General features: G+C 63.4%; 2 protein-coding genes across 8 annotated transcripts; both read left to right on the top strand.

Annotated features, from left to right (window-relative positions):
• The first annotated feature begins 16 nt into the window (after positions 1–16).
• NDOR1 (NADPH dependent diflavin oxidoreductase 1) lies at positions 17–19,619 on the top strand. Of its 7 annotated transcripts, none has more exons than XM_064171488.1 (14): positions 17–388; positions 1,078–1,155; positions 1,465–1,562; positions 2,286–2,384; positions 2,975–3,076; positions 3,746–3,952; positions 4,695–4,816; positions 6,106–6,326; positions 6,943–7,050; positions 8,006–8,120; positions 10,539–10,685; positions 11,082–11,158; positions 11,253–11,371; positions 19,179–19,258. In XM_064171488.1, exons 1-13 carry the CDS (start codon positions 254–256, stop codon positions 11,340–11,342), a joined length of 1,599 nt encoding a protein of 532 aa, XP_064027558.1. In that variant the 5' UTR covers positions 17–253; the 3' UTR covers positions 11,343–11,371; positions 19,179–19,258. The 7 variants fall into 7 exon arrangements, with proteins under 7 accessions (XP_064027558.1, XP_064027560.1, XP_064027557.1 ...); XM_064171487.1 differs by lacking the exon at positions 19,179–19,258 and adding an exon at positions 14,930–15,013 and having other exon boundaries at positions 18–388; XM_064171489.1 differs by lacking the exon at positions 19,179–19,258 and adding an exon at positions 14,930–15,013 and having other exon boundaries at positions 18–388; positions 11,085–11,158.
• Positions 19,620–19,982: 363 nt separating this feature from the next.
• On the top strand, positions 19,983–23,109 carry LOC135190291 (RING finger protein 208). Its single transcript, XM_064171491.1, has one exon. It carries the CDS (start codon positions 21,739–21,741, stop codon positions 22,705–22,707), a length of 969 nt encoding a protein of 322 aa, XP_064027561.1. The 5' UTR covers positions 19,983–21,738; the 3' UTR covers positions 22,708–23,109.
• Positions 23,110–23,966: the final 857 nt, after the last annotated feature.

Genomic DNA, 23,966 nt, shown 5'->3' on the forward strand with positions numbered 1-23,966 from the left:
CGAAGGCAGTGACGGCGTTACGCAGCGTCGCTGCATGATGACGTACGCGGAAGTGGCGGTGGGGGGTGCCGGGGCTGAGGCCTCCCGGGGCTGGTCCCCGGCGCCGTGAGCCGCTCCCGGGCACAGCCGCTCCGAGCTCAGCCGCTCCCGGGCACAGCCGCTCCGAGCTCAGCCGCTCCCGGGCACAGCCGCTCCGAGCTCAGCCGCTCCCGGGCACAGCCGCTCCGAGCTCAGCCGCTCCGAGCTCCCGCGGATGGCGGAGCGCAGAGTCCTCGTTCTCTTCGGCAGCCAGACTGGCACGGCCGAAGACACCGCCGAGAGGGTTGGCAGAGAGGCGCAGCGGCGGCACCTGCGCTGCCGGGTCCAGGCGCTGGACAGCTACGATGTGGTGAGTGCTGGCACCGGGCGCTGCGCAGCTGCGATGTGGTGAGTGCTGGCACCGGGCGCTGCACAGCTGCCATGTGGTGAGTGCTGGCACCGGGCACTGCACAGCTGCCATGTGGTGAGTGCTGGCACCGGGCACTGCACAGCTGCCATGTGGTGAGTGCTGGCACCGGGCGCTGCACAGCTGCCATGTGGTGAGTGCTGGCACCGGGCGCTGCACAGCTGCCATGTGGTGAGTGCTGGCACCGGGCGCTGCACAGCTGCCATGTGGTGAGTGCTGGCACCGGGCGCTGCACAGCTGCCATGTGGTGAGTGCTGGCACCGGGCGGCGTTCCAGGCGCTCCAGGCCCTACTGCACCTCCACCGAACTCCTTTCTGGCTCGCCCCACCTTTCCCGGGCCCTGCCGCACGGCTCCGTGCCCTCCCGGGAGCAGCTCTGCCTGTCTCGGCTGAGGGAGTGGAGCGCAGCAGCGGCGCTGGGGTCTGGCCGTGCTGGGTGGCAGAGGCTCAGCCGTGCCCTGCGAGGTGTGCAGTAGGGCCTGGGGGCAGCCGGTGGCACAAGGAGGCTGTGCCCGCAGGGCTGCAGGCGTGGCTCCAGGTGTGGTCAGTGTGTGCGTGGGGTGCGACCTCGGCAGCCCTGCCGGGACAGGGCAGGTGTTTGTAGCTGCCTGACCTCTGCGTTTGTGCCCCCAGGCCAACCTCATCCACGAGCCCTTGGTGGTCTTTGTCTGTGCAACCACTGGCCAGGGTGAGCCTCCCGACAACATGAAGGTAGGGCATGCTCCTCCCGTGGCACTTCCGTGTTCCTGGGCCAGGGGCTGGAGTTCTGTCTCAAAGCAGCTCAAGCAACGGTGGGGTTTGGAGGGGCAGCTTTGGGGCAGCACCAGACAGCCCTGGGGCACAGGAGGTGTGGGCAGCTAAACAGCTGAGAGGGGCCGTGGGGGGCTCACACAGCAGCATCCTCCTGGCAGGTAGCAGCGGTGGCTGCCTCCAGGGGTCACCTCTGCAGGCTCAGAGGGCGAGCAGAGAGCTGTGGGCAGCTCCCCTGGCGCAGCCTGAGCCCAGCCCTGCCCTTCACAGACGTTCTGGCGGTTTCTGTTCCGGAAGAGCCTGGCGCCCTCCTCCCTCTGCCGGCTGGACTATGCCGTGCTGGGCCTCGGTGACTCCTCCTACCCCAAGTAAGCAGCTCTGCAGCTCCCTGCCTGCCTCTGGCAGCTGCTCCTCGCAGCTCTGCCCGCAGGCGAGGCCAGAGGGGCTGGAGAGCAAAGTGAGCGAGGGGAGAGTGAGCCTGACCATAGAGCAGCAGCTCACATGAGAGGTAATCCTTCCCCTGCCAGCCACTGGCACAGACAGGGCTTGGAAGGGGCTCCTGAAGGTCGTGATCTTGTTGGTCCTCCTCCTCGTGTCCTTACCAGCCCCCAGCAGCTGGGCTCCTGCCTCTCTGTTCCCTCAAGCAGACACTTTGAGCAGTGTCAGGGACACCATTTCCCAGTCAGATCCATTCCATTCTCTGTCCCACGACCCAGCAGTTCAGGGGACCAAGCCAGCAGGACACATCAAATGCACAGGTTTAGGTGGCACAGCCCTGCTGGTCCCAGCTCTGTCCTGAGAGACTGTTCCCCTGTGCCCATAAGCCATGGTAGGAGGGCTGGGAGTGTGCCTGAGCTGTGTGGGATGGTGAGGGGCTGGCGTGGGGAGGTGGTTCTGTGGCTGGGACACAGTGTCCTGAAGAGGAACTGCAGCTCTTGGAGTCCCTTCTGGGCGCTGGACACAGCCTGTGTGCTCCAGCTTCTCCAGGCTGCCCCAGGCACAGGCTGGGCAGTGCCCAGTGGCCAGGTGCTGGCTCCTGAGGGGCTGCTGGAGCTGCCTTGCCCCTGCTGCTGCCCTTCTCCTCTGCCCAGGTTTAACTTCGTGGCGAAGAAGCTGCACAAGCGACTGCTGCAGCTTGGGGGCAACCCTCTGCTGCCAGTGGCACTGGGAGACGACCAGCATGACTTGGGGTGAGAGCCCAGGGGAGGGGTGGCAGGGTGGGGAGCTCTGGGGTGCCCTGTGCTTTGTCCTCGGGCTGGTGGCAGGGCTGGATGTCCTTCACGCCAGCCCCAGCAGCCTGCTGCTGCCACCACAGCTCTGCTTCTGCAGCCCAGGCACAGGCAGCAGCCTCCTGCTGCTCTCTGGGGGTGCTGGGCTGCCAGGACCTGTGTCACTGTCCTCTCCAGGGTGTCCCACAACCCCCTGCATGTGCCAGGAGCTGCTCAGAGCAGAGGACAGCTGTGTCACAGGGCAGTGTGCCAGCCAAAGCTCCTGGCCTGGGGCAGGGGCTGCGTGTGGCTCGGGGTGGGGGTGGCTGCCACGGGTGGTGTTTGGGGTGGGGGTGGCTGCCACGGGTGGTGTTTGGGGTGCTGGTGGTTCTGTGGTTGGGCCCCAGCGAGTGAGTGACTGCTTGGAGTGTGGCTGGGACACGTTTGCAGACCTGAAGCTGGAAGGGAAGGACGTGGAGGGGAGCAGAGGTGGATGCCCAGGGGTGGCACTGCCTGGGGGCAGCAGAGCTGCTGTGGTGCTGCAGCCCTGCAGCCTGCATTTCTCCCTGCAGGCCAGATGCAGTGATTGATCCATGGCTCCTGGCCCTATGGGACAGGGTCCTTGCCTTGTATCCTCTCCCTCATGGCCTTGAGATCATCAGCCCTGACGTGCGGTGAGTGCAGAGGGTGGCCAGGCCTGCTGGGGCAGGAGCTGCCAAGCTGCCTGGGCTGTTCTGCAGGGTGGGGACCTCTGCTTTGAGCAGGAAGCCTCCCCACAAAGTTTCTGGTGTCCCAAGTGCTCCTTGGACTTTGCCCATGGCTGTCTCTGGATGGGGTCCCCTTGTGCCCTGGCAGTGCATGGCAGCTACCCTGGCAGGTTCTATGCATCTCACTGTCCTGGTGTTCCTCTGGCTGTGGCAGACCTGCCCAGCCTGTGTGCCCACACAGCCTCCCTCTGCCTGCTCTGCAGTGTTTGGGGTTTCCTCCTGGCAGTTGTCCTTACCAGGAGGCTGCTGGAACACTGCAGCAGGTTGCCCAGGGAGGTGGTTGAGGCCCATCCCTGCAGATACCCAAGGTGAGGCTGGGCAGAGCTCTGGGCAGCCTGATCTAGCTGAGCATGTCCCTGCTGAGTGCAGAGGGGGTTGGGCTGAATGAGCTTTGGAGCTCCTTTCCAGCCCAGACCATTCCATGATTCATTGCTTTCCCTTGCCATAGGCCAGCTGCAGGGGTCAGGGACAGTGTGTGGTGGGGTCAGGGGAGACTTCAGGCCTCTCCCTGCCTCCAGTGCTGCAGCAGCAGAGAGCTGTGGCATGGAGGTAACTGCATCGCTCTGCTCCCCGCAGCCTGCCCCCAAAGTACCTCCTGCACTTCCTGCCTGAGGACTCTCCGAGCCCCGAGGGTGGGCTGCAGCTGCCGGCAGCTCCGCGGGCTGAGCCCTCCGAGCAGTGTCCCTTCGGTGCGCGGCTGGTGGCCAACCAGCGGGTGACAGCAGAGACACACTTCCAGGACGTGCGCCTGCTGGAGCTGGATGTCAGCGGCTCGGGCATCAGGTGAGCGTCCCTCCCGCCCCGCCTGGCCTGGGCTGCCTGCTCACTGCCTCAGCCTCCTGGGCGTGGTCCTGCTGGGCTGTCCCTCTCCGTGCTCCCTTCGCCTTGCCAGCTGTGCAGAGCACTCAGCTCTGCCCCGGTGAGAGCACAGCTGGAGTGCTGCGTCCAGTTCTGGGCTCCCTGGTTCAAGAGTGACAGGGATATACTGGGGAGAGTCCAAGGGAGGCTGTGAGGATGCTGGAGGGCCTGGAACATCTGTGTGATGAGGAGAGGCTGAGAGCCCTGGGGCTGGTGAGCCTGCAGCAGAGCAGCCTGAGAGGAGATCTTATGGGTGGTTGCAGATGGGTGAGGGGTGGGTGCCAAGAAGGGGCCAGGCTCTCTTCAGTGGTGTCCTGAGGCAGTGGACACGAACTGGGACCCAGGAGGTTCCACCTCAACACCAGGAGAAACTTGTTTGGTATGAGGGTGCTGGAGCCTGGAGCAGGCTGCCCAGAGAGGCTGTGGAGCCTCCTGCTCTGGAGACTTTCAAGCCCCACCTGGCTGTGTCCCTGTGTGCCCTGCCCTGGGTGCTCCTGCTCTGGCAGGGGGTTGGCCTGGATGATCTCCAGAGGTCACTTCCAGCCCCTAACATCCTGTGGCTCTGTGATTAGTGACACTGGAAGTTTGAGTTGTGGCCTCTGCCCTGGGGTGGGTGCTGCTTGGGCTGGTGGTGCTGTGCCCCTGGCAGGTCTTGCTGCCCCCACAGGTACTCTGCAGGGGACGTGGTGATGATCCAGCCCCAGAACTGCCCTGAAGATGTGCAGCAGTTCTGCCAGCTGCTGCGCCTGGATCCAGACAGACTCTTTGTGCTGGAGCCCACGGAGCCTGGTAGGTCCTGCCTGCTGCTTCCCCGCCTGCTGGCACGGAGCAGCCTCTGAGCTCTGGCCCAGCCTGCAGCTCTACTTCTCTGTTGCTTCAGAGGGACCCAGGGGTGGCTGAAGGCTGCAGTACAGCTACCTGTCTGGGAGCATGGGAGCTCTCCTGCCCTCCCAGTGCTGTGTGCCTGTGGATCCCACCTTAGGGCCAGGGTGGCTCAGGGGAATCCAGCTGTGCACAGGCTGCACCCAAGCCTTGTTTCTGTGCAGCCTCCAGCAGTGTGGAGGGTGCTGCAGCCCCCCCAGCCTAACACCCGAGCTGGGTAGTTTGTGCTTCCTTGCCTGAGCCTTGCAGGGCTCCACTCTGAGCTCCAGGCACCTACTGCAGCTGCTTCTGCAGCCACAAACCAGCAGCAGCAGCTGGAGAAAACGAGAGCCACTTGTGGCTCTGCAGTCACCACTGGTACTGCTGTGCCCAGCTCTGGAGTGCTCAGCACAGGCAGGGACCTGCTGGAGCAGGGCCAGAGGAGGCCACAGCAAGGCTGGAAGGGCTCTGCTGTGAGGCCAGGCTGGGAGAGTTGGGGGTGTTCAGCCTGGAGAAGAGAAGGCTGCAGGGAGACCTTGCAGTGCTTCAAGGGATTGATCAGAAAGCTGGGGACAGTTTTGAGCAGGGCCTGTTGGGGCAGGCCAAGGGGTGAGGGTTTGAACTGAAAGAGGGAGATTGAGAGTGGAGAGAAGGGAGAAATGTCTGACACTGAGGGTGGGGAGAGCCTGGTAGAGATTTCCCAGAGGTGTGTGGGCTGCCCCATGGCTGGAACCATCCCAGGTGAGGTTGGTTGTGGCTCTGAGCAGCCTGCTCTGGTTGCAGATTGCCCCCCTGGGGAGGCTTGGACTAGATCAGCTTTACAGATCCCTTCCCACCCAAACCATTCCGTGATTCTGTGGTACTGGGTCAGGCTTCTCTCCTGTCTCTTGAGTGCCCATTCCCCCTCCACCCTCTGTGTCTGTCAGTGCTGAGCTTTTAGCCTGGCAGGCAAACCCAAGGGAAATTCAGGCTGCTCCCCACACCCGCGGGGAGGAGCAGGACACAGGGACAGGCCTGGCACTGCACCGTGTGGGCAAGGTTTTGCCCTCTGCTGCACACCTGGGGGTGAAAAGCCATCTGGGCAGAGCAGGAGGGAGTGGTGGCCACAGGGGGGTAGTTGAAGTTGGCTGCAGTGCCCTGGTTTGGTGCCCGGCGGGGGGGCAGCGTTGGGGCATGGCGGTGCTGGCGCTGAGCCGCGCCCCTGCCTCGCCCTGCAGGCACAGCCCTGCCCCCCCTGCTGCCGCAGCCCTGCAGCCTCGGGCACCTGGTCACACACTACCTGGACATCTGCTGCGTGCCTCGCCGCTCCTTCTTCCACCTGCTGGCCTGCTGCTCCCCCAGCCCCCTGGAGAGGGAGAAGCTGCAGGAGCTCAGCTCTGCCCAGGGCCAGGAGGAGCTCTACAGCTACTGCAACCGGCCCCGCAGGACCACGCTGGAGGTGAGACTGGGCAGCATGGCCAGCCTGCTCTGTGCTCAGGGGCTGTGCCATGCTGCAGGGCACCCAGGCAGTGCTCAGGGGCTGTGCCATGCTGTGGAGCACCCAGATAGGTAGTCAGGGGCTGTGCCATGCTGCAGGGCACCCAGATAGTGACTGGGGCTGTGCCGCACTGTGGGACACCCAGGCAGTGCTCAGGGGCTGTGCCATGCTGTGAAGTACCCAGGCAGTGCTCAGGGGCTGTGCCATGCTGTGAAGTACCCAGGCAGTGCTCAGGGGCTGTGCCATGCTGTGGAGCACCCAAGTAGGTGCTCAGGGGCTGTGCCATGCTGTGAAGTACCCAGACAGGTGCTGTGATCCTGGCAGGGGAATTTCATCTCCTCCCCCACCTGCTGAGCTGTCTTTGGGTTCCCCTAGTGCCTAAACCTGCTGCAGCTGTTCCTGGGGGCTGCAGCCTGGGGCTGGGGCAGTGGCACAGGGCAGTTGGTGTTCAGGGGCAGCTGGAGGGGTGCCTGTGGTGGAGGGCTGGGTGGCACAGCAGCGTGGGACAGGCTGGCACCCTGAGGAGTGGGCAGGGATGTTCTAGAGTGTTCTGGGCTGAGCTCCCCTTGCCCTGCAGGTCCTCTGGGATTTCCCTCACACCACCTCTGCAATCCCACCTGAGTACCTGCTGGAGCTCATCCCACGCATCCGGCCCAGGGCCTTCTCCATTGCCTCCTCTATGCTGGTAGGAACTGCTGCCCTTGGGCCTCCTGCCAGGCTCTGAGCTGAGGGTCTGGCAGGGCCAGGGCTGATTGGTGGTGCCATGCACATTGAGGGTGTTCAGCCTGCATGGGACAGGGATGGGGATGAGATGGAAACAAGATGAGGACAGTGAAAGAATGGGAAGCAGATGGGGACAGAATGAAAATAGGAACAAGGATGTGGATAGAATAATAGGATATGGATGGGGATGGGATGAGATTGGGACAGGCACAGGATGGAAATGGTCTGGGACAGGATGAGATTGGGATGGGACACAATGAGGATGGAGGCAGGAAGGGGATGGGATGGGACAGAATGAGCTATGCTTTTGAGCATCTCACCTGAGCCCCATGGTGAGCCTGTGCCAGCCTAACGTGCTGGATGTTAACCTTGGGCTGTGCCAGCCTCTGAACTATGGTGCTTGCCCCTCTGCAGGTGCTGGGGCTGGCCCAGTGTGCTGCAGAGGTCTGGTGCCTTTGGGAGCAGTGGGAGGTGGTGCCACGGAGGCTGGGAGCATCCCTGGGTGGTGTGGCTGTGGGAAGGGCGAATGCTGCTTCCTGCTGCTGCCAGGAGGTGGCAGTGGGTGTAGAGCACCCACGCAGCGGTCAGAGGCTGTGCCATAGGTGGTAGTGGCCCGGGTGGTTTGGCAGATGGCAGCACAAGCTGAGGTGGCATTTGCCTTCCGCGGGGGCCTCTTGGCTGGACAGTCTCTGGCTGTGCAGAGCACTCCCCAAGTGTTCCTCTCTCCTTTCTGGAGAGGCTTTGGGCGAGAGCATGCTCTGTGCTGTGCCCGAGTGGCTGCTTCTGGCTGGGACAAATGATGCAGATGCCCTGGCAGGAGCTGGGCACAGGCGTTGCCCCTGGAGGAGGCACTGGGCTCTTTCTGCAGAGCTGTGCTGGGTGTCTTCTCCTTTCCCACAGCTGCTGTCTGGACACAGGCTCACCCTGACCGGATCCAGATCCTCGTGGCAGTGGTGCGGTACAAGACGCGGCTCAGCAAACCCCGGCGTGGGCTCTGCTCCACCTGGCTGGCTTCCCTCAGCCCAGAGACAGGTAACACAGCTCCCAGTGATCCAGAGCCAGGGAGCACAGCTCCCGGTGATCCAGAGCCAAGGGAGCACAGCTCCCAGTGATCCAGAGCCCAGGGAGCACAGCTCCCAGTGATCCAGAGCCCAGGGAGCGCAGCTCCCAGTGATCCAGAGCCAGGGAGCACAGCTCCCAGTGATCCAGAGCCAGGGAGCACAGCTCCCGGTGATCCAGAGCCAGGGAGCACAGCTCCCAGTGATCCAGAGCCAGGGAGCACAGCTCCCGGTGATCCAGAGCCAGGGAGCGCAGCTCCCAGTGATCCAGAGCCCAGGGAGCGCAGCTCCCAGTGATCCAGAGCCCAGGGAGCGCAGCTCCCAGTGATCCAGAGCCCAGGGAGCGCAGCTCCCAGTGATCCAGAGCCCAGGGAGCGCAGCTCCCAGTGATCCAGAGCCCAGGGAGCGCAGCTCCCAGTGATCCAGAGCCCAGGGAGCGCAGCTCCCAGTGATCCAGAGCCCAGGGAGCGCAGCTTCCCTCAGCCCAGAGCCAGGGAGCGCAGCTCCCAGTGATCCAGAGCCAGGGAGCGCAGCTCCCAGTGATCCAGAGCCAGGGAGCGCAGCTCCCAGTGACCCAGAGCCAGGGAGCGCAGCTCCCAGTGACCCAGAGCTAAGGGAGCGCAGCTCCCAGTGACCCAGAGCCCAGGGAGCGCAGCTCCCAGTGATCCAGAGCCAGGGAGCGCAGCTCCCAGTGATCCAGAGCCAGGGAGCGCAGCTCCCAGTGATCCAGAGCTAAGGGAGCGCAGCTCCCAGTGACCCAGAGCCAGGGAGCGCAGCTCCCAGTGACCCAGAGCCAGGGAGCGCAGCTCCCAGTGACCCAGAGCCCAGGGAGCGCAGCTCCCAGTGACCCAGAGCCCAGGGAGCGCAGCTCCCAGTGATCCAGAGCCAAGGGAGCGCAGCTTCCCTCAGCCCAGAGCCAGGGAGCGCAGCTCCCAGTGATCCAGAGCCAGGGAGCGCAGCTCCCAGTGACCCAGAGCCAGGGAGCGCAGCTCCCAGTGATCCAGAGCCAGGGAGCGCAGCTCCCAGTGATCCAGAGCCAGGGAGCGCAGCTCCCAGTGACCCAGAGCCAGGGAGCGCAGCTCCCAGTGATCCAGAGCTAAGGGAGCGCAGCTCCCAGTGATCCAGAGCCAGGGAGCGCAGCTCCCAGTGACCCAGAGCCAGGGAGCGCAGCTCCCAGTGACCCAGAGCCCAGGGAGCGCAGCTCCCAGTGACCCAGAGCCCAGGGAGCGCAGCTCCCAGTGATCCAGAGCCAGGGAGCGCAGCTCCCAGTGATCCAGAGCCAGGGAGCGCAGCTCCCAGTGATCCAGAGCTAAGGGAGCGCAGCTCCCAGTGATCCAGAGCTAAGGGAGCGCAGCTCCCAGTGATCCAGAGCCAGGGAGCGCAGCTCCCAGTGACCCAGAGCCCAGGGAGCGCAGCTCCCAGTGATCCAGAGCCAGGGAGCGCAGCTCCCAGTGATCCAGAGCTAAGGGAGCGCAGCTCCCAGTGACCCAGAGCCCAGGGAGCGCAGCTCCCAGTGATCCAGAGCCAGGGAGCGCAGCTCCCAGTGATCCAGAGCCAGGGAGCGCAGCTCCCAGTGATCCAGAGCCAGGGAGCGCAGCTCCCCTCCAGCCTGGAACCTGTGTGCCCCTGGGTGCCTGCCATGGGGCTGTAGTGCAGCTGGGTGCTTGCTGGAGCTGCTGGCACCCTGAGTGGAGCACACTGCCCTGGGGGAGCTGGAGCAGGCTGAGCTCTTGGAGCTGTTCTTCCTTGCTGCTCCCATCCTCTCCAGAGCACTGCATGCTCCTCCAGCTTGTCCCGAGCACCCTGAGCTCCTGCTTTCCTCCCAGCTGCTTGACCCTCCTGCTCCCAGTGCCAGTGTGCCCCAGAGTGGACTGCTCCTGGCATCCTGTGTCTGGTAGTGCTCTGACTGCTGGGCAGCTCCAGCCCCATAGCATCAGCTCTGGGAAAGATGATCCTTTGAGGATGTCCTCCTGCCTCTGCTGCTGCTCCTCTGCTCTAACTATGCTTAGGTCCCCAGGCAAATGTGTCAAGCTCACAGGGTCTCCCCTTGGCAGGATGGTAGAGAATCACTCTGTGTGAGTCCAGGGCAGGACTGAGCCTTCTCAGAGTACCTAGGGGAGGGCTGAGGGACCCCATCTGACTCCCAGAGGAGGCAAGTTTGGCCCTCCCTTATTTGACAGCCAGGTTGCACTCCGTGCTCAGCACCACTGCTGTCTTCCCTGGCACAGACTGTGTGAGGGGACTGTGCTGTGGGGCTCACACTGAGTGTGCCTGCCATGGTGCCAGGGTGGCACTGTCCCTATCTCCAGAGCATCTTGGAAGGCTTGGGTCTTGCCCTCTGCAGGGGGTGCAGTGGTGGCGGGGGGTGATGCCAATCACCTCTGTTTTGCAGGTGATGTCCGGGTGCCTCTGTGGGTGAAGAAAGGAGGACTGAAGTTCCCAGCTGACCCTGGCACCCCTGTGGTCATGATTGGCCCTGGCACGGGGGTGGCACCTTTCCGAGCGGCGATACAGGAGCGGGTGGCACAGGGGAGGAGAGGTGAGAGGTGGGCCTGGAAGGCACTCGGGGTGCTTTGCTGCAGACAGGGGGAGGGGGCTCCTGGGGGCTGGACAGGCCCAGGCTTTGCTGGGTTTGGGTGGGAGCAGCCTGGGCTGTGGGACAGGTGAGGAGCAGAGCAGCCTGTGGTTATTCCCAGGCTGTGCTGCAAGGCCCCTGGGGCTGGACAGGGCTCTGCAGAGCTTCCCCTGCCCTCTGTGAGTGGAGATGAGTTATGGAGCTCACCTGCTGCTGCACGAGTTGTGCCCTCACCCTTCTCCCATCCTCATCCCCCAGCTCAGCTGTGGGTCTCAGCAGGAAGCTGAGGCCTGTGGAGGGGACCAGGCAGCCCTGGGGGCTCTTCTTGCCCTACCTGCCCTCCACCTCCTGCTTTTGCAGCAGACGAGAGCCTCTGGTTGCCACAAGCCACCTGGCTTCATGCTCACAGTGCTACTGAGTCCAGGACTGGCAAAGAGGTGAGAGCCCTGTGGCCCTGACACAGGCCTGGCAGGCAGCAGCAGTGGCAGGGCCTGTGGTGCCCCAGCACAGCCCCTGCCCTGCCCTCTGCAGGGAGCTACCTGTTCTTCGGCTGCCGCCATCGATCCGGGGATTTCTACTGCCAGGCAGAGTGGGAGGAGCTGGTGGCAAAGGGCTTCCTGACGCTGTTCACAGCCTTCTCCAGGGACCAGGTCAGTTCCCACGGGAGGAGGGTGGCCACAGAAGCACCTCAGGCAGCACTGATGGACTTCTGCCAATGGTTCCAGCCCCTAGTGAAGGGCCTGGTGGGGTGGCACAGTGGTCACCTCCTTCTCCCACACCACCTGGGTAGGGATCTCAGCCAGCACCCACATGGCAGTGCCAGCAGGCAGCTGGGGGTTGTGTGGCTGAGCTGGGAAGGTTGCTGGGCCAGGGCTCCTGAGTGCTGGGCAGATAAGGTGGCAGCCAGCTCTGTTTGGCTGCAGCATGTGAGCGATAAAAGGCTCCCAGCCTCCTGGAGGGGTCAGCAGGCAACAACCTTTCTTTGAGTGCCACCCTCCCCACCGTGTCCCTCTGAGGCCAAGGAGCTTGGCTTCCATGCCAGCTCTGCTCAAGCCTCAGCCATGCAGGAGGAAGCTCCCTGGAGAAACAAGACCCCCCAGAGCTCAGCCCCTCGCTTCTCTCTCCTCTTTGCCAGGCAGTGTCTGTGGTGCTGAGCTCTCAGCCCCACTTGGAGCTGCAGGCCTCTTTATGCCACAGCCCTGCACTGGGACTGTGTCACTGCCTCACCCTGTCCCTTGGTGGCACTGGGTGCTCAGTGCCTCTGAAGCAGAGATCTGATAGGAGGGTCAGTGAGTGGGGATCTCGGTGGCTCAGCTGCCGCAGGCCTCTCCTGGCTGCCTGCATGCCTTGGCCCTGCGCCAGCAGCTCTTATCGGGTCGCTTGCCTGGCCTGAGCTGAAGGCTTCTCTGAAGCCTTTCCAGGCCTTTGAAGGGCAGGAGCAGCACTGCAGAGGTTCACTGGCTCACCTGCCTGCCTCTTTTGTGGTGGTTTACACAGTGAGGGGGCACCTGCTGCTCCTGGGACCTGGAGAGTGGCCCCAGAGCCCCCTCCTGCCCCCGCAGACTCTGGAGGAATGGGGCTCACACTGGCAAGTGCCTCCTGGCCTCCCTTCTCTGCCTGCTCTGTGGGGCAGAGCAGTTTGTCACAAGGCTCTTGTGCCACCAAGTCCTGGCAGTGTCAGAGGGAGCTCATCTGCTACACGAGGAGTTGTGCCTTTGCCCTGCTCTCATCCTCATCCTCTGCTCAGCTGTGGGTCTCAGTAGGAAGCTGAGATCTGTGGAGTGGACCAGGCAGCCCTAGGGGCTCTTCTTGCTCTACTTGCCCCCACCTCCTGCTTTTGGAGCAGACAAGAGCCTCTGGTTGCCATGAGTCACCTCGCTTCATGCTCACAGTGCTCCTGAGCCCAGGACTGGTGGAGAGACTCTGGCACAGGTCCTGTGGGCAGCCGAGCAGCATGTGCTGCCCTGGGCCATATACCTGCAGCTCTAGGAGATGCCATAGCTCCTCAAAACCTGTGTTCTCAAAGAGCCTGGCAGGAGCTGGGGTGCCCCAGAACGGAGCAGGATTCCCTTTTCTCTCGGTGAGGTCCCCTTTGTGCCATATGCCCTCAGCCCCATGGTGTAGGCTGCTGGGTCCCAGCCTAACGCAGCTGCCGCCAGTGCTCGGCAGGATGCTGGGGTACAGCTGAGGTGTGGTGACCCACGGCTGCCACCAGGGTGCTCTGCCTTCTGGGTAGCTCTAGCAGGTCCTTAAATGACCCTCTGGCAGCCTCAGCCTCACTGGCAGAGCCTCTGTCACCACTTAGCTGATGAATGTTCACCATGCTGAGGCTGGTGCTTGCAAGGGGCTTGCTTACCTCCTGCATCACTCTGCTCTAGTGAGACCCCACTGCTCTGGGGCCCCCAGCACAAAAAGGACCTAGAACTGTTGGAGAGGGTCCAGAGGAGGCCACCAAGATACTCTCAGGGATGGAGAAGCTCTGCTGTAGGCACAGGCTGGGAGAGTTGGGGCTCTTCAGCCTAGGGAAGACAAAGCTCCAGGGAGAGCTCAGAGCAGCTTCCAGTACCTGAAGGGGCTGCAGGAGAGCTGGGGAGGGACTTTGGAGAAGGGCTGGAGTGGCAGGCTGAGGGACAATGGCTTTGAGCTGGGAGAGGGGACAGTGAGAGTGGAGAGGAGGAAGAAATTGTTGAGAGTGAGGGTGGGGAGAGCCTGGCAGAGGCTGCCCAGGAAGGCTGTGGCTGCTCCCTGCCTGGAGGTGCTGAAGGCCAGGCTGGATGAGGCCTTGAGCAAGCTGTGCTGGTGGGAGGTGTCCCTGCCCATGGCAGGGGCTGGCACTGGCTGAGCTTGAAGGCCATTCTGTGTGTCTGTGAGTCACGAGTGGCCAGCAGGGAGTTGTACCCAGGGTGCCCAGCCCCCAGAGCAGTGCAGCCCCAGGAGCTGTGGGGGACCTGCTGCCCGTGCAGTGCCCAGGCACATGGTGCCCAGCTCTTGTGCCAGCCAGGGCTGGTTGCTGCCCAGGCTTGTTCCCATACATGCCTGCTGTGTGCAGGGAGCCTGAGATGCAGTGAGAGCTGCTGGCGTTGGGGCAGGCTGTGGGGGGCAGGAGGAGGCTGTGCAGAGCCCTGCGTGGTGGGAGACACAGCAGAGGGCCTGGCCTCCAGCACAGTGTCACCTTTGTGGTGGAGGAGCAGCCTGGCCAGCAGTGAATTCAGGCACGTTGGCAGTGGTGTTCCTCTTGGGCAGCAGCCAGGGCCGTAGGCAGCCTCAAGTCTCGGAGTTAACCCTTTGTGTGCTCTCCTGCCTCAGCCTGCACTGTGCCCTGCAGAGGGGCAGGGGTAAGGGCTGAGGTTGTCCCTCCACCTTTCATAGAATCAACCAGGTTGGAAGAGACCTCCAAGATCATCCAGTCCAACCTAGCACCCAGCCCTAGCCAGTGAACCAGACCATGGCACTAAGTGCCTCATCCAGTCTTTTCTTGAACACCCCCAGGCACGGTGCCTCCACCACCTCCCTGGGCAGCCCATTCCAATGCCAATCACTCTCTCTGCCAACAACTTCCTCCTAATATCCAGCCTATACCTACCCTGGCACAACTTGAGACTGTGTCCCCTTGTTCTATTGTTGGTTGCCTGGGAGAAGAGGCCACCCCCCACCTGGCTACAATGCCCCTTCAGGTAGTTGTAGACAGTAATAAGATCACCTCTGAGCCTCCTCTTCTCCAGGCTAAACAGGCCCAGCTCCCTCAACCTCCCTCCAAGCTGTTCAGGTTGTCAGTAGGTGACAGGGCCAGGACCAGCAGCCAGGAGTGTGGGAAGAGTCTCACCCCGCAGCAGCCTTGGCATGGGGAGGGGCACAGAGCTTTCTTTGCCCGTGCTGGCAGGGCTGAAGGGCTCACAGGGACTTCCCAGGTCTCCAGCAGAGGTGAAGGAGGCAGACTAAGAATTTGGGGGTGCTACCTGGGGCACACTCACTGCTGAAGCTTCTGCTGCTGCACTTCCCTTCCACCAGGTCCTCTCAGTGCACTGATGTGAGGTGTGGGGATGCCCTCCCCTGCAAGATGGTTGGTTCAGCTGCTGCCCCTTGTGCCCCGTGCTCTGGAGGGCTGTGCTGCCCCAGGACTGGGGGAGCAGCCCGAAGGCACTGGGCAGGTGTGATGGGGCCAGGACTGCTGCCAGGGCTGGGGGGCTCAGCACCATGTTTCCCTGCAGGAGGAGAAGGTTTACGTCCAGCACCGCATCCGGGAGCAGGGCAGGCTGCTGTGGGAGCTGCTGAGCAGCAGGAGTGCTCACCTCTACCTGGCTGGGTGAGTGAGAGGCCTGTGTGCAGCAGGGATGCACCTTGCTGCTTCCCTGCCTCCCTGGAGGCATTCCTGAGGGGGACTGGCAGTTCTGCTCCATGCCTTCTGCTCTGGGAGGGCTGCTTCTTGCCTGAACTCTGAGTAGGAGGGACAGAGCCATGGTAAAGCTGCTGCAGCTCACCCTGTGTGCCCATCCCTCCAACTGCCAGCATCTCCTGCCTGGCCTCTGACCTCTGGCAGGTCTGTCCATTGAAGGGCTCTGGCCTAACACTTCTGGCCTCTGGAGGGGCTCAGTGAAGCTGGAGCAAAGGCCTTGTGCAGTTGCTGTGGCTGCTGGGGTGGGCAGGGGCCTTTGGAAGCCCAAAGTGCCTGAGCTGCAGTGCTGCTGGGGCTTGTGAGCAGCAACTTTTGGGACCCTCAGCACATCCTGGCTGGCTCTGCACCCAGGGCTGACCACTCTGCACTGCAGCCTGCCTCTGACAGCTCAGTCACTTCCCAGGTGGTGACCTTGGGCTGCTTGGAGATCTTCAGCCTCTGAACAGAGCGTGGAGCCTGGCCTTTGGAAACAGAGCATCTGCAGCTCCCTTCCTGGCTCTGTGGCTCTGTTCCTGGGCAGAGCCCTTCTCCTGCCTGCTCTAGGCACTGCCTGTGAGGCAGGGAGGCTGCTGCCCAGGGTGAGTTGTGCAATGCTCTGGGCTCCTGGAGCTGGCAGCAGGCTGCTGTTAGCTGTGCACCCTGTGACCCGCAGGGCGCCACACAAACCCCTGCCCTGCTGCTGACACCACCAGAGATTGCAGGAGGCTCCTGCCTGCCTGTCCTGCAGGAGAGAGGAACTCCCTGGTGCCTGGCAGGGTGAGACTGGCCCTGCTGCATTCCTGGGAGAAGGAGATTCTTGTTTCCTGCTCAGGAGGCAGAGGCCAGGCCGCCCACTGCCCCTCGCCCGCTGCTGTGCCAGTGCTGCTGCCCAGGCTGCTGTGCTGCACTGCATGGCAGGGCCTGGGGGGGCTCCTGCCTGTGGGTCTGGGCTTTGGTTTCCTGCATCTGCCTGCACCTGAGGCTTGGTGTTGTGCCTACACCTACAGCCCAGTTGCTGAGACCTGGTGATCACTGGGCTTGGTGCTCTCCATGGCTCCATCCTCTGCTCCTTCCCTCTTCTCTGCCACTCCCTGACTCAGAGATTCACAGAATGGTCTGCACTGGAAGGGACCTTGAACATCTTCCAGTGCCAGCCCCTGCCATGGGCAGGGACACCTCTCACCAGCACAGCTTGCTTAAGGCCTCATCCAGCCTGGCCTTCAGCACCTCCAAGCAAGGGGCAGCCACAGCCTCCCTGGGCAACCTGTGTCAGTGTCTCGCTATCCTCACTCTCAACAATGTCTTCCTTCTCTCCACTCTCACTCTCCCCTCTCCCAGCTCAAAGCCATTGTCCCTTGTCCTGACTGAACAGCCCCAACTTTCCCAGCCTCTCCCCCCAGGGAGCATCTTGGTAGCCTCCTCTGGACCCTCTCCAGCAACAGCTCCAGGTCTTTCTTGTGCTGGGGGCCCCAGAGCTGGACACAGGGCTGCAGGTGGGGACCAGAGCCTCACTGATGCTGATGCAGGCATTCTGGGGCTGCCCAAAGAGAACCAGCCTTAGGGAAAGATCAAGGCCTGCACAGCTCTGCCCATGGCAGGGTTTTGCAGTGGCTGTGAGGATGATACTTTGCACATCAGGGCCTGCTCTGAGACCCATCTTGCTGGGGACTTTGTTCCTGGCACAAGGGGACCCTCAGCCCCTGTCATGCAGGTGGAGTCTGAGAGCTTCCCCTTCCTTGTCCAAGTGGCATCTGTCCTGTTGGCAGTGGGCATTTTCTCACCTCTGAGCTGCTCACAGTGTGTGGGAAGATGCCCAGGGTCACACCAGCTTTGCCTACAGGCTGTGAACTGCCACTAGGGTGCCCAGTGGGAGGATGCAGCTGGGCTGGCCTGAAAATGGCCTTTTTCCCCCTAAAATCAGCATTCCCACTTAGAGCCACACTAGGGGAGAGCTGGGGACACTGAAGCCAAGCCTGCATGTCCCTGAGCAGTGGCCCTGGGCCCTGCACCACTCTGTGCCTGCCCTCCTGGGCCCTTGGTGGCTGGGGCAGGGTCGGGGGAGGCAGGGCTGTTTCTTCTGTGTGCTTGTGCCCAGCTCCTCTCGCCCTGGGCCCAAGGGGTGCCAGTGTCTGTCTCTGCAGCAGGCAGCTCTGTGCCATGTTTCCCATCAGGAGGCAGGCTGCATTAGCCTGCACTTGCACATCACTGCCTGACTCAGAAACAATATGACTCTTCCAAAAAAAGAAGACCTCCTTTCTGGGTATTTTGGGACATTAATCAGCTTCAAACACAAGTTAGAATCCTGCCTTGTTCTTGGGAAACAGGCAAGGACGTTGCCAGCTGCCTGTGCCAACTGGAGCAGCCTGGGAAAAATTCTGATGAGCTGATCTCTGGGCTTGGGTTTGTTTTTTTGTGGCTGTCAGCTCCTCACTGGAGCTCTCTCCAGGAAAAACTGAATTTCTGATTTCCCTTAAGGACTCCTTCTGCTCAGAAGTGTTGAGTCACTGAAGCCTTGAATGGTTGGGGTTGAAAAGGACCTTAAAGATCAGCCACTGCCAGCCCCTTGCCATGGGCAGGGACACCTCCCACCAGCACAGGCTGCTTAAGGCTCAACCTGGCCTTGAACACCTCCAGGCAGGAGGCAGCCACAGCCTCCCTGGGCAACCTGTGCCAGAGTCTCCCCACCCTCACTGGAAAAAATGGCTTCTTCCTCTCCACTCTCACTCTCCCCTCTCCCAGCTCAAAGCCATTTTCCCTTGGCACTCCCAGCCCTTGTCCAAAGCCCACCCCCCCCAGCTCTCCTGCAGCCCCTTCAGGCACTGGAAGCCTATTTGTGTGTGTTCGAGATGGGACCTTGTGTCTTCTTCACTCCTTGTTTTGCACTGATTCTGGGTTACAAATGTCACCAGCAAAACAGAAGCACCTGGGGGTGCTGGTGGAGGAGCAGCTGGACAGGAGCCAGCAATGGGCACTGGCAGCCCAGAAGGCCAAGGGCATCCTGGGCTGCATGCAAAGCAGCCTGGGTAGAGATTGAGAGGGGATCCTGCCCCTCTGCTCTGGGGAGACCTCTCCTGCAGGGCTGTGTGCAGATATGGGCCCCCCAACACCAGAAAAGACCTGGACCTGCTGGAGAGGGTCTAGAGGAGGCTATGAGGATGCTCAGAGGGTTGGAGAAGGTCCCCTGTGGAGACAGGCTGGGGAACTTGGAGCTGTTCAGCCTGCAGAAGAGAAGGCTCCAGGGAGACCCAGAGCTGCATTTGAGTATCTGCAGGGGAGCTGCAGGCAGGCTGGGCAGGGACTGTTCAGAAGAGCCTGTGGGGACAGGCTGAGGGCAGTGGTTTGGAAGTGCAGCAGGGCAGGGTTAGGTTGGACATCAGGAGGAAGTTGTGCCCAGTGAGGGTGGGGAGAGACTGGCACAGGCTGCCCAGGCAGGTGGCTGAGGCCCCAGCCCTGGAGACATTCAAGATCAGACTTGCTGTAGTCATGGGAAGCCTGCTCCAGTTGGAGAGGTCCCTGCAGAGGGACTGTACAAGATGACCTTAGAGGGTCTGTTCCCACCCGGTGAAGCTGTGAGCTTTGGGTGGTGACAGGGAGACAGCAGCCAGGCTGAAGCAGCTGCTCCTTTGGCAGCTCAGGCTCAGACATGTCCCACACTCGGTGGTTCTGCTGCTGAGTGCTGACTCGTGCCTGTTCCCCAGGGCACTCTCTGGGGGCGATGGGACATGGAGCAATGCAGAGGCTGAGGGTAAGGCTGCCAGGCTGTGCTGCAGTGCCACTGGGTGCCACGGCTCTGCCTGCGCAGGGCACGGCGGGGGGCACTGTGTGGGTAACAGGGCTGCTCTCGAGAGAGTGCTGCCAGCTGCCTCTCCAGGCCTGTCAGGTATTGGGTGCCAGGCAGCCTGTGCTGTGGGGTGAGACTGAGTCCCTCTGCCCTCCGGTAGCAGCAGCCTGTGCTGTGTGCTGGGGGCTGAGTTTGGCTGCAGGGACCCCAGCCCAGCCCATGGACTGCCCTGAGCCCTGGGGCTGCAGGTATGCCCCCCGTTTTCTTGCTCACCCTCCGTGGTGCTGCCTGCTCTGTCTTCCAGGAATGCCAAGCAGATGCCCGCGGCGGTGGCCGAAGCTCTGCAGTCGGTGCTGCAGCTGGAGGGGGGCCTGACAGCCGCCCAGGCACAGGAGCATTTGGCAGCCCTGGAGCGGGCCCAGCGCTTCCAGTCCGAAACCTGGTCCTGAGCCTGGCTCCCTGCACCCCTCCTCTGAGCTCTGCCCCAATAAAGGAGCCAGCAAAGCCACCTGCCTCGGGCCTCATCCTCGGGCTGAGCTTATCCCAGCCAGGACCAAGGGGCTGGATCTACCCAGCCAGTCCTTCCCCAATGGCAGCAGAGCCATGGTGGGCAGGGGGGACCCATCTCCTGGGGGTGTGGGTTTGGCACGGGTGAAGCCTGGCTCCCCATGCCCACGCCCTGCTGGGGGAATGGGAGAAGTCTGTGAGTGGCTTCTGCATGGGACCAAACTGCCACCCAGCCGCTGGGGTCCCCGTGCTGGGTGAGCAGCGCCCGCGGGCATTGCTGGAGCTGCAGGCTTGGCAAGCAGCTGTTTGTGGTGGGACCTGGAGGAAGTGAGCTGTTGCCTGGAGTCCTCCACCCTGCTCTTAGTCAGCAGCAGCAGCAGCAGTGTCTGCAGCAGGAGCCTGCCTTGATGGACCTGTTCCCCCTGCTGCCAGTGGATGAGGCCAAAGATGGGGGCAGGAGGAAGCTTCAGTCCTGTCTCTGCAGTTCATCTCCAGCATCCTGCTGAGGTCTGAGCTCCCCAAGTGCCAGTTCCCGTGCAGTGTCCCTCTGGCTGTGTGCCAGCTCTGCCGGACCCGTCCCGGGAGCAGCTTCCAGCCGGGAGCAGCTTCCAGCCAGGACCAGGCCAGGCAGCAGCCTCCAGCCTGCTCCCCGGCAGCCGCAGGGCTGTGCGCACGCCTGGCCCTGCTGCTGCCCCACTGGGGCCAGTGCCACCACCCTCCTTACCCACTTCAGCAGACTTGGTGCCATGGTAAATAGCAATTAAGGCCCAGGGCATGAATCAGCCAGGGACAGTCCCTGGGAGCAGGCTGGGGCAGGAAGGGACAGCAGTGCCACACCACACCTGTGACCCAGCCACCCTCCCACGCACCAAGCCCCGGGGCGAGCAGTGCCCCGGGCACTGCTGCAGCCCTGGCACGGCTGAGGGTGGGAACTGGGTGATTGTTGGGAGTGCCACTGCTGCCGTGCTGTGAGGGGCTGTTGCCTCTGCAGCCCCCAGCCTGGCTGCGTGTGCCCATGCCCCAGGGACAGCTGGGGCACAGCACAGGGCAGGCAGCAGGCTGCTGATGCTGTGCCCTCACGCTGGGCACTGTCTGGGCTCTGTTCTTCCTTCTGAGCTCTGTGAGCTGCTCATGGGGCACGGCGAGGAGAGCTGGGCCAGTGCCTGAGACAGAGGACAGGGCTGAGCTGGAGGGGCTCGACAGGGGCAGTGCAGGGCCCATGCTGGTGTGAGCTGGGGGTCAGGACTGGCACAGCCCATGCTGGTGTGAGCTGAGGGTCAGGACTGGCACAGCCCATGCTGGTGTGAGCTGGGGGGTCAGGACTGGCACAGCCCATGCTGGTGTGAGCTGGGAGTCAGGACAGGCACAGCCCATGCTGGTGTGAGCTGGGGGGTCAGGACTGGCACAGCCCATGCTGGTGTGAGCTGGGGGGTCAGGACTGGCACAGCCCATGCTGGTGTGAGCTGGGAGTCAGGACAGGCACAGCCCATACTGGTGTGAGCTGGAGGGGTCAGGACTGGCACAGCCCATGCTGGTGTGAGCTGGGGGGTCAGGACTGGCACAGCCCATGCTGGTGTGAGCTGGGAGTCAGGACAGGCACAGCCCATACTGGTGTGAGCTGGAGGGGTCAGGACTGGCACAGCCCATGCTGGTGTGAGCTGGGGGTCAGGACTGGCACAGCCCATGCTGGTGTGCTGCACGGGGGTGAGCTGGGAGCCGGCCGGGGGCAGCCCTCGGTGCCCCGGGCACGGCAGCGCGGCCGGGGCAGGCCCAGCGCTGGCTGCGCGCAGCAGAGGCGGCCGCGGGCGCAGCTCCTCCCCGGCTGCCGGAGCTGATTGGCGCGGCCATGGCGACCTGCCCCGGGCTGCTGCATTTGAGCGGCTTCCAAGAGCTGCCGAACCAGACTGGGGAGAGCCCGGCCCGGGCCTGGCCCTGCCCGGCCCGCAGCTGGCAGCCGCTGCCCGCTCCGCTCCTGCCGCCCTGCGCCCCTTGCCCGCACCCAGCTCGCTGCCCTCGCCGCCGGAGCACGGCAGGTCGGTACCGCGGCGGCGCCGGGGAGGAGGAAGAGGAGGAGGAGGAGAAGAAGGAGGAAGTGGCTGTTGGATGCTCCCTGCGCTGCCCGCCCTGCGGTGCCCCGTTGGTGAGGGTGATGGGGACACGGCCTGCTCGGGGAGGGCATCTCAAAACATACCAGGGGGCTTATAAGGCGCCGAGTGGATGCTGCTGTCACTGAACCCTTCTGGCAGCCCTGCTGAAGGCCACCTCCTGCCCTGGAGCTGCGCTGACGTCCCACACCCCGCCCCGAGGGCACCTGGGGGGCAGTGGGTGGCAGGGGCGGCTGTGGAGCAGCCGCTGCCATGGAGCCGGCAGCAGGCGAGGACGCAGAGCCTGACCTCCAGCTGGTGCAGGCAGCCAGCGGGGATGGCAGTGCCGGGCAGTGGGGCGAGAGTGACTCTCTGAAGTCAGGGCACCCTGAGCAGGAGCCTCCTCAGCCCCGCAGGGAGATGCCCGCTGCCGCCAGGAGCTGCTGGAGCCCACCCCCAGCAGAGGATGGAACGGAGCCGCTCCTGCCCGGGCATGACAAGCTGCCGGCCCACGGTGCCTCCTCGCCTGCGGGGCAGGACCCTCCTGCCGCCTGCAGCACCAGCCCCAGCCTGTGCCCTGCGCTGCGGGGAAGGTCGCCCAGCCTGGCAAGTGCCTCCGGCTCCATCCTGAGCTTCTCCGGCGAGGACGAGGAGACCTGGAGCGCCGATTCGGCGGCGGCAGAGCCGTGCCACGTGGCGGCGGGCGGCGAGGACGAGTGCCCCATCTGCACGGAGCCCTACGACGAGCAGCGGCACAAGCCGGCGCTGCTCAACTGCGGGCACGGGCTGTGCCGCGCCTGCCTGCGGGCCATCATGGACGCGGCCGGCGCCGCCGACTTCGGCCGCGTCCGCTGCCCCATCTGCCGCCAGAAGACGCCCATGCTGGAGTGGGAGATCTGCAAGCTGCAAGAGGAGCTGCTGCTGCTGCACGCCCAGCCCAGCTCCCCCGCGGCCCTGGCCACCCCCCGGCCCCCCGCCCTGCCGCCCCGGCGCCCCGGCCTGGCAGGTGCCCTGGAGCATCGCTTCCAGGTGCGCTTCCACACCAGCCGCATGTTCGGCTGCCTGCCCTGCGTCCGCTACCCGCCCTGCCTCATCCGCCGCCTGGGCTGGCTGCAGAGCCGCTGCCGCTGCTGCTACCTCCTGCTGCTGGCGCTGCTGCTGCTGGCAGAGACGCTCAGCTTGCTCCTCATCTTCCTCCCCGTTGTCCTGATGGTGCTGCTCTTCCTCATCCTCGACAACTAGCGCTGGGCTTGTGCCTGCGGGCTGGGCCGCGCACGGCGAGAGGAGCCCTGCTCCCGCTTCGCCCCTGGGGCTGCTGCTGGGTCCTGATGCCAGCCTGGGAGCCAGCTTACGAACCCGGGTGCCCAGGATGCCCCAGTGCTGCTGGTGAGCCCCAAGTGGTTGAGGCAGTGAAGAAGCCCGAGCAGGCAGCCAAGGGAGGCACTCCTGGAGCTGGGCATTACCTGCTTCCCACGGGGCACCGCATCACACATGGCTGCAGCAGCCAAGGGCAGATGGAATGGGATCCCTTCCTGCACTGGGGACCTGTCCCCGGCACAGGGCTAGGGCAGAGCAAGGCTGTGCCGTGGGCTGAGCTGCCAATGGCCAGCACAGACCCAAAATACAGCTCTTGTTTTTACCACAGCTGTGTCCAGATGAGTTCAGTTTGGTCTGAGCTGGGCATGTCCCCTTGAGGCTAGTGGTGACGCAAGAAGGGGATGGTGCCAGCCAGCGGTCCCCAGCCACCCTGTGAGGGTGTGCCTGGCCCTACCAGCACAGCTCCAGCCCCAGCTGAGCTGTGCCAGCCTGTGCTCATGCCTTGCCCTTTGTGGAGATATGAGAGCAAACATGACTGTGGTGGGTGGCTGGCAGCCAGCTCCAGCTGAGCACCACAAGGGGAGGAGCCCACAGGGAGCATGGCTTCGGGGCTATGTCCACATGGGATGTACCCACTTCTGCTGGGGAGCTGAGCTGCCTGTGGTGGGCAGGAAAATCTCAGCACTGGGCAGAAATATCTTAGTGGTGGGCAGGATGCAGGCTCTGCTGCTTACTTGGCAGCCAACCTTGTGCAGGGACTGTGTCCCAGTCAGGCAATGCCTGGGCCATGGCACAGCTCCTCTGCACCTTTCTTGCCTACCTTGCAGAGCACAGGGCTGGCAGCTGCTTGCAGGGCACACCTGTACCCTAGGGGGAATGAGGTGGGGATGGCTCCAGGCTTTCACCCACTTCTGGGCTGGAGTGGGGAGCCAGGGAGGTGTCAGACCCTCCTGCAGTGGTACTAGAGGGGGCAGTGCTGCCCTCCGTCCTTGCAGCCTGGGCTGTGACACTCCCTTTTTGTCACCACCAGCCTCTTCTTGGTGCTCTGCCATGGCTCTACACAGCCCCCGTGCCAAACTGCTCCCCATGGCAGTCATGCTTCTCCAGCCCCACCCTTGCTCATCCCTGCCGAGGGGCTCCTGTGCCCAGTCTTCCTGCCTGGCCATGCCAGGGTTGTGCAACCA

Source organism: Pogoniulus pusillus, chromosome 35 (assembly GCF_015220805.1).
Source record: "Pogoniulus pusillus isolate bPogPus1 chromosome 35, bPogPus1.pri, whole genome shotgun sequence".
Taxonomy (NCBI): Eukaryota; Metazoa; Chordata; class Aves; order Piciformes; family Lybiidae; genus Pogoniulus; species Pogoniulus pusillus.